General features: G+C 40.4%; 1 protein-coding gene across 1 annotated transcript; it reads right to left on the reverse strand.

Moving 5' to 3' along the window:
- Window positions 723-3,197, reverse strand: LOC109821472 (protein FAR1-RELATED SEQUENCE 5-like). Its single transcript, XM_020387657.1, has 5 exons — window positions 3,168-3,197; window positions 2,851-3,062; window positions 2,071-2,278; window positions 836-1,926; window positions 723-726 (listed from the first exon to the last, which is right to left on the reverse strand). Exons 1-5 carry the CDS (start codon window positions 3,195-3,197, stop codon window positions 723-725), a joined length of 1,545 nt encoding a protein of 514 aa, XP_020243246.1.

Consider the following 9,495-nt stretch of genomic DNA (forward strand, 5'->3'; position numbering starts at 1 on the left):
CAGTGATAACTAAGCAAAGCAGTTAATCACAAATATGAATAATCCATCAAAAAGAACATGTGCTGGTAAAATACTTGGCATTTAGCCTCTTTTTGGCATCCCTTATAAGCATTTTCCTAATCAAATCTTTTGCACTCTGAAATACTTGGCCATGGATCTGAGACAAAGTCAAGTTCGCCTCTTAACACTTGCTCAAATATTCCCTGCTCGTTTTCTCTATCAGTTAAAATAAGTTGTTTCAGCAAACTTTCAAATACATTAGATCAAGTTCTTTGCCAATATCAGTTAAAAGAAAACCATCAGGACTCATTATTCCATCCTTTCAACATAAATAAAGTGAAAGGAAAAAAAACATGTTTCAAATCTACTACAATTGAGATCAGTTAACAGCATCAACTATCAGCTTCCACGATTTAAGAACACACTACTTCATGCGGCGGTAATAAGCAGCTTGGAGGAGAGCAAGTGAGTACGAAAATCCATTGCCAATACCATCTGAAACATTTTAGTAGTGGTAAGATACCGAACTGAATACAGTGTGTTAACATATGAACATGTGCTGGAAATAAATTGTTAATGAATAGAATTATATCAATGAATGAAAGTAATACAACTAACTCTGGAAATAAATTAGCAAGGAAACACATTAAACAACATATATACGTACATGGATTGGGGTAGCCCAACGAACAAACCTCATGATCCGGCACTCGTGCATATGTTTAGCTGCAAAAACAATTCATGAAAACAAAATATTAATTACCTCTATGAAGTTTCATGAAAACAAAATATTAATTGACTCTGAAGTTTCATGAAAACAAAATATTAATTGTACCTTTGCAAGTTGACTTTACAGCTAGTCCTATAATGCCCGAGTTCACCACATCTGCTACATATGCGTTTCTTCCTTTCTTTCTTTTCTTGTGCTTGTTCTAAACCTGATTGGATTCTAGTAGCATTGCGTGGACGACCTTTAGTCCTTGCAGGTCTATCAGGATCACGAACTGTAATCTGAGGAATGTGCTCCATTGTATGTGAAATGGGTGCGGTAATCTGAGGAATATCCTCCATTTGAACTCGAGTCTCTCTAACTTCTTCTTCAATTGACTCTATGAAATTTGTTAACACATCATCTAATTTTTGCATCTTCTCTTCTGAATCAAGTGCAAGCTCGAGCGCATTATTGAATTTTGCTCTTAAAGCCCAAGATTTCAATAAATTAATCTTCTCTTCACAGCTTGTGATATTTTTTCCAAATACAATGTTGCTAACCCCAATGTTACGATGTCGAGCATGTATAGTCCAACGATGTAGGATGTAATGGTCGGGTAATGAATCCATTTGTCTAGCCATCATTAATGATAATATATGTCTACATACAACACCATTGGTTTCAAACAAAACACAAGTGCAAATGAACTGCAAATGACTAGACTGGTCATAAGTAACCACCTCCCATTTTCCTCTATCTGTAAACTTACAGACCTGGTATTCAACAATGTCTCCATCTTTTCTCAATTCTTCACAAAACTCTGTACCAAATCCTTTGAATTCAGTTTGGAACACAGCAAACATATTGCGTGTATAAATTTCTCCAACTTGGACCTCAATTGGATGTCCAAGGAGCATGACAGGCTTTGTGTTAAGACTCTTAAAATCTTCATGGGCTTCACTTAATCGACGGTGAGTTACTGCTTTTTCATATTGTGTCACAAACTCTTGTAATTGAGTCTGTGAGTTAACATACCCATCAAAAAAAGAATTAATACTTTCACTCCTTTGGCTTGATATCATTCCAGCAAAAAAAGTATCCTTCAAATAGCATGGCACCCAATGTTCTCGACATTTGTAAACTGTTTGCAACCATCCTTCATCTTCTTCATTTATATCAAATTTCTCCTTCATCTCAAGCCAATACCCTTCACACTGTTCAATTGAAGAACTATTATACCACAAGCTCCAATACTTTTAAAATTGTTCACCATAACGAGACCCCAAAGTAGGCAAATGATCAATAATGTGCTTTTGCATGTGCCAATAACAATAACGGTGTCTTGTCGTTGGAAACACTAAGTGAATAGCATTACACATTGCTCTATCCTGATCTGTTATAATAGCACCTGGTTCAATGCCGTGCATGCATTTCAGCCATTCTTCAAATAACCAAACAAAGGTATCTTCCTGTTCATCGGCTAATAATGCACAACCAAGTAAAGTGGACTGCCTATGTTGATTTACACCAGTAAATGGAGCAAATGGAAGACTGAACTTATTAGTTCTGTATGTCACAGCAAACACAACAACATCACTGAATTGCAAATAAGATACTCTTGATCTTCCATCAGCCTAGAAAACACTCCTCATTTGTCCATTACTATCTACTTCTATTGCAAAATAAAATTCTGGATTATTCGCTGTCTTACTCTGAAAATATTGAATGATAGATATACATTCATGGACAATATTGTTGTTTCTTTGGGTTCTGATATGATCAATACACTTTTGTGGTGTCACTAATTCACCTTCTCTTCTATTGGTTGCATTAATGACGCGAGAAATAGTGGAAGGAGACATACATTCTTCTCGCAGACTCTCAATAAGTTTTTTTTACATCTTTGAGTTTTATGGAATTGTTAATGTGATCTGTGCATTTTTGCTTTGTCTGGACTACTCAACACATGATTTGTATGTTCTTCAATAAACCCCGTGACCTCCCACGATTTGTCCTCCAATAATTTAACTCACATCATTGCCTTACATCCACTAGGGTCTCTCACCGAAAATGGATCTCTATGTTCTTCAATAAACCCCGTGACCTCCCACGATTTGTCCTCTAATAATTTAACTCACATCATTGCCTTACATCCACTAGGGTCTCTCACCGAAAATGGCAATGCATAAGAGTTATAATAGTTATAAGCTTCTTCATGACTATTAAACTTCATTCCTAGTAGTGGTTTAGGAGCATTTACAGAATTGGCCGCAGTTTCAATTCCAATAACACTTGATTCTCCCATTCCGAACTCTACACTATTTGAATTTGTTTCCTCCATTCCAAACTCCTAAAGAAGAAAAAAACATTAATAATGACCTCGTCAATTATTTGGGAACAAAAAAAAACATACACAAAAAAAAGACACAAATAAATTTGCAAAATTAGCATATACATTACTGCAGTACCCCATTACTGCTTCCATGACTTCATAAAATTTGCAAAATTAGCATATACTTTATGAATTTCACTGTAGGATCAATAAAACTCAAGTTCATAAAACTCCGTTGAGATCAAATTAGCATAAAATTAGCATTTCACTGTAGGATCAATAGAACTCAAGTTCATAAAACCCCGATCCCGGTTAAAATTTTAATCACATCAACACTTAGCAAAAATGCTTTGTCTGGACTACATCAACAAAGCATTCATACCGATAAGTTCTCAAAATTGCTTCCATAGCAATATCTTTCTTGTCACGTTAACACTACACCTCTGACAAAATCCGCTTATCGACTCTCTTCAATGGAGCGATAGGTCCACAAACTCGTCAAGTTAACACCACACCTCTGACGACCAAATCAACTTATCGACTCTCTTCAATAGAGCGATAGGTCCACAAACTCGTCAAGTTAACACCACACCTCTGACGACCAAATCAACTTATCGACTCTCTCCAATTGAGCGATAAGTTCTCAAAATTGCTTCCATAGCAATATCTTTCTTGTCACGTTAACACTACACCTCTGACAAAATCCGCTTATCGACTCTCTTCAATGGAGCGATAGGTCCACAAACTCGTCAAGTTAACACCACACCTCTGACGACCAAATCAACTTATCGACTCTCTTCAATAGAGCGATAGGTCCACAAACTCGTCAAGTTAACACCACACCTCTGACGACCAAATCAACTTATCGACTCTCTCCAATTGAGCGATAAGTTCTCAAAATTGCTTCCATAGCAATATCTTTCTTGTCACGTTAACACTACACCTCTGACAAAATCCGCTTATCGACTCTCTTCAATGGAGCGATAGGTCCACAAACTCGTCAAGTTAACACCACACCTCTGACGACCAAATCAACTTATCGACTCTCTTCAATAGAGCGATAGGTCCACAAACTCGTCAAGTTAACACCACACCTCTGACGACCAAATCAACTTATCGACTCTCTCCAATTGAGCGATAAGTTCTCAAAATTGCTTCCATAGCAATATCTTTCTTGTCACGTTAACACTACACCTCTGACAAAATCCGCTTATCGACTCTCTTCAATGGAGCGATAGGTCCACAAACTCGTCAAGTTAACACCACACCTCTGACGACCAAATCAACTTATCGACTCTCTCCAATTGAGCGATAAGTTCTCAAAATTGCTTCCATAGCAATATCTTTCTTGTCACGTTAACACTACACCTCTGACAAAAATCCACTTATCGACTCTCTCCAATAGAGCGATAAGTTCTCAAAATTGCTTCCATAGCAATATCTTTCTTGTCACGTTAACACTACACCTCTGACAAAATCCGCTTATCGACTCTCTTCAATGGAGCGATAGGTCCACAAACTCGTCAAGTTAACACCACACCTCTGACGACCAAATCAACTTATCGACTCTCTTCAATAGAGCGATAGGTCCACAAACTCGTCAAGTTAACACCACACCTCTGACGACCAAATCAACTTATCGACTCTCTCCAATTGAGCGATAAGTTCTCAAAATTGCTTCCATAGCAATATCTTTCTTGTCACGTTAACACTACACCTCTGACAAAATCCGCTTATCGACTCTCTTCAATGGAGCGATAGGTCCACAAACTCGTCAAGTTAACACCACACCTCTGACGACCAAATCAACTTATCGACTCTCTTCAATAGAGCGATAGGTCCACAAACTCGTCAAGTTAACACCACACCTCTGACGACCAAATCAACTTATCGACTCTCTCCAATTGAGCGATAAGTTCTCAAAATTGCTTCCATAGCAATATCTTTCTTGTCACGTTAACACTACACCTCTGACAAAATCAACTTATCGACTCTCTCCAATAGAGCGATAAGTTCTCAAAATTGCTTCCATAGCAATATCTTTCTTGTCACGTTAACACTACACCTCTGACAAAATCAACTTATCGACTCTCTCCAATAGAGCGATAAGTTCTCAAAATTGCTTCCATAGCAATATCTTTCTTGTCACGTTAACACTACACCTCTGACAAAAATCCACTTATCGACTCTCTCCAATAGAGCGATAAGTTCTCAAAATTGCTTCCATAGCAATATCTTTCTTGTCACGTTAACACTACACCTCTGACAAAATCCGCTTATCGACTCTCTTCAATGGAGCGATAGGTCCACAAACTCGTCAAGTTAACACCACACCTCTGACGACCAAATCAACTTATCGACTCTCTTCAATAGAGCGATAGGTCCATAAAATACTGTTATGTTAACATAACACCTCTAACAGTCAACCCCCCAATGAACTTGTTAATTCTTTCGGTGTTTCAAGCTACACAGGAAGAAATGACACCAAAAATCCATGCCTTCACGCATGGGGGACTTTATCTCGATCCCTAATTAGAGATAAGTCTGCATCTAACACATGCTGCCGGGTAGCCTATTCCCGCAATAATAGCAAAGCCTACGTATTCAATATCGTAACGTATTCAATATCGTAGCACCAAAATCCATGCCTTACACGCATGGGGAATTTTATCCTGAATCCTAAGTAGGGATAAGTCAATGTCTAACACACGTTGCCGGTTAGTCTTTTACCGTGAAAAGGACATCAAAATCCATGCCTCACACGCATGGGGGACTTTATCTCGATCCCTAAATAGAGATAAGTCTACGCCTAACACGCGTTGCCGGTTAGTCTTTTCCCGTCAAAATGACAAAGTCTATGTATTCAAAATCATAGCATCAAGACTAAGAGAGTTCATTCTCTTAGCACAACGTTACATGTGGAACGGACTTAGACAATCCACATGCTAGCCCGATTCAAACGGTAGTCGGTAAAGGCTTATCAAATCCGTTGATGGCTGAGGGTTTGCCAAAAATCCTACGCACATTTGCAGGCCCATCAGCTTAATAGATGTGAGTCGAGACTTAAAACAGATGCGCCAAAGACAAGTCTCAAAGACTTAGTCAAAAATGCACGGAAGCCACTTCCATGTCTTAAGTCAAAACGTTGACCCGCGATGCAAAAAACCAAACGCTGAGGTCACACCTGTGTTCCAAATTCAACATGCAACGGTGAAACCCGCATCTCAAGTTCAAAATGCAGGGTCCACCCCCACATTCCAGAAGCAGGATTATGGCGCATACCTTCACACAAGTCATGCATGGAAAATCCCTTCAACCAAGCATAAATATCTCATCATCCAACATACAGAAATACATAGCCAATGTCTGAATAGATAACTGGAATACTCAACAAGTCTCAAGTACAAATATCTGAGTAAAGGAAATAAGGCATACAACCTTTACAACATCTAGAGAATAGTCCTCAACATACCTTCACACAAGTCATGCATGGAAAATCCCTTCAACCAAGCTACCTTCGAAGCGAGTGCAGAGAATAACTCCTTTGTGACAAGGAATCAACAGCTCCAAGATCAGAGTTGAGATCCAAAGTATTCCGAAAATTCGTCCCAGTCAACCGCGAACTTTCGAAAACTTTGGAGGGGGTTCTGTAGGCTGTCTAAAAATCACAATAGATAGCTTATCCCTCATCAAACACCGATGATGGAAGTTACAATCTGACAACTTCCAGAAGGCTACAATTTGAGGACTTTCACGTAGAAGGTTACAATCTGACGACCTTCACAACAACTAATGAAGGCCCCAATTCAACAGCATTCACAATCAACATCTTTGGCAAAACGGAGGAAGCAAACCAAAGCCTTTGGCTTGGTTCGGATGGCCCCGTCTCGTCGAGATAGCCGATTTTCATATATAATTCGTCTAATTCCGACTTACGGTTTGAAAGTTATGACCTGTTCTTCGCAGCAAATTATGTTCTGAGGTCCGTCTGCAAGACTGGACTTAAGCGAACCGAAGCCTTTGGCTCGGTTCGGATGGCCCCGTCTTGTCGAGATAGCCGATTTTCATATGTAATTCGTCCAATTCCGACGTACGGTTTGAAAGTTATGACCTGTTCTTCGTAGCAAGTTGTGTTCTGAAGTCCGTCTGCAAGACTGGACTTCGTCAGAACATTGGACTTAGCCTGAAGCTCGCCAAGCCCGCCTAAGTTTCGCCTCTGCATTACAGAGTCAAAACGCCCAGGCTTAACTCTGCGTTTTCAACATCAAAACGCAGAGTTAATCTCTAAAATAGCACAACTGTGCGTTTTCAGCCGTTAACAGGCTCAACTCTGCGTTTTCAACATCTAAACGCAGAGTTAATCTCTAAAACAGCACAACTGTGCGTTTTCAGCCTTTAAACAGGCCAACTGTGTGTTTACAGGTCAACTGTGCGTTTATGGGCTCAACTGTGCGTTTTTAGCCTGAAACAGGCCAACTGTGCGTTTACAGGCCAACTGTGCGTTTATGGGCTCAACTGTGCGTTTACAGGCCAACTGTGCGTTTATGGGCTCAACTGTGCGTTTTTAGCCTGAAACAGGCCAACTGTGCGTTTACAGGCCAACTGTGCGTTTACAGGCCAACTGTGCGTTTACAGGCCAACTGTGCGTTTACAGGCCAACTGTGCGTTTACAGGCCAACTGTGCGTTTACAGGCCAACTGTGCGTTTATGGGCTCAACTGTGCGTTTTTAGCCTGAAACAGGCCAACTGTGTGTTTACAGGTCAACTGTGCGTTTATGGGCTCAACTGTGCGTTTTTAGCCTGAAACAGGCCAACTGTGCGTTTACAGGCCCAGCTGTGCGTTTTCAGCCTCAGCTGTGCGTTTTCAGCCTCAACTGTGCGTTTTCAGCCCAGCTGTGCGTTTTTCAGCTCCAGCTGTGCGTTTTCAGCCCCAGCTGTGCGTTTTTCAACCTCAACTGTGCGTTTCAGGTCCAGAAACGCACAGTTCGAGCCCAGAACGCTGTTTTCAGCGTTTAACTCGTTCAAGCACGATTTGAACGGTTCCAGAACCGTTTTCTCCCCAAGATTTTAGGGGATCACTACCCTATCATGGAGAGATTTATGGGGAGCAGTTAGACCCCATTAAACCCTCATTAAGGAGATATTTAAGGGGGCGGTTATACCCTTAACCCCCTATAAATACCTCAAAACTCAACTGAGTTCGGATCCTCTTTTTTTTGGAGGGGGGAGCTGACTTTTTGGGGATCCTTGATCGAGCATCTTGCCGCGTTCTGCAGCAACAAGGAGTTTTGGAGACCAGCAACAGGAGCTTCTTCCTTGGCTTATTAACCGAACTTTCGGTTCAAATCAACTCTTTTTCAAGAGTTCAAACTCGTTCAGAGTTATCAACTCGATCAGAGTTCAAAACCTACTCTACGAGTTCTTCTAAAATTCGTTCAGAGTTATCAACTCGTCAAGAGTTATCTTCAAACTTGCCACGCAAGTTCTCCACAGCGTCAAATCGTGAGGAGAAGACATCGTTCCAGTGAATCAAGACGTTCGGATCGTCAACGAGAAGCAAACTCGACGCGAGCATTCGAGGGAGGCATCTCATCGCCACCGTGAAGAACCCAGAATTAAACAAAGGGGAGAATCAAATTCATTCTCCTCTCTTTTGTAATCGGAATCCAAATTGTAATTGATTTTGAGAGGAATACAAGTCAAATTTTTCTTTCATTGTCTTTTTACATCAAATTTCCACCAAACAAAAGATTATCTTTTGTTTGTTGGAAATTTGTAGTAAAAAGACAATGAAAGAAAATTTGACTTGTATTCCTCTCAAAATCAATTACAATTTGGATTCCGATTACAAAAGAGAGGAGAATGAATTTGATTCTCCCCTTTGTTTAATTCTGGGTTCTTCACGGTGGCGATGAGATGCCTCCCTCGAATGCTCGCGTCGAGTTTGCTTCTCGTTGACGATCCGAACGTCTTGATTCACTGGAACGATGTCTTCTCCTCACGATTTGACGCTGTGGAGAACTTGCGTGGCAAGTTTTGAAATAACTCTTGACGAGTTGATAACTCTGAACGAGTTTTAGAAGAACTTGCAGAGCAAGTTTTGAACTCTGATCGAGTTGATAACTCTGACGAGTTTTGGAAGAACTTGCAGAGCAAGTTTTGAACTCTGATCGAGTTGATAACTCTGAACGAGTTTGAACTCTTGAAAAAGAGTTGATTTGAACCGAAAGTTCGGTTAATAAGCCAAGGAAGAAGCTCCTGTTGCTGGTCTCCAAAACTCCTTGTTGCTGTAGAACGCGGCAAGATGCTCGATCAAGGATCCCCAAAAAGTCGGCTCCCCCCCTCTAAAAAAGAGGATCCGAACTCAGTTGAGTTTTGAGGTATTTATAGGGGGTTAAGGGTATAACCGCCCCCTTAAATATCTCCTTAATGAGGGTTTAATGGGGTCTAA

Source organism: Asparagus officinalis, chromosome 8 (genome assembly GCF_001876935.1).
Source record: "Asparagus officinalis chromosome 8, Aspof.V1, whole genome shotgun sequence".
NCBI classification, from domain to species: domain Eukaryota; kingdom Viridiplantae; phylum Streptophyta; class Magnoliopsida; order Asparagales; family Asparagaceae; genus Asparagus; species Asparagus officinalis.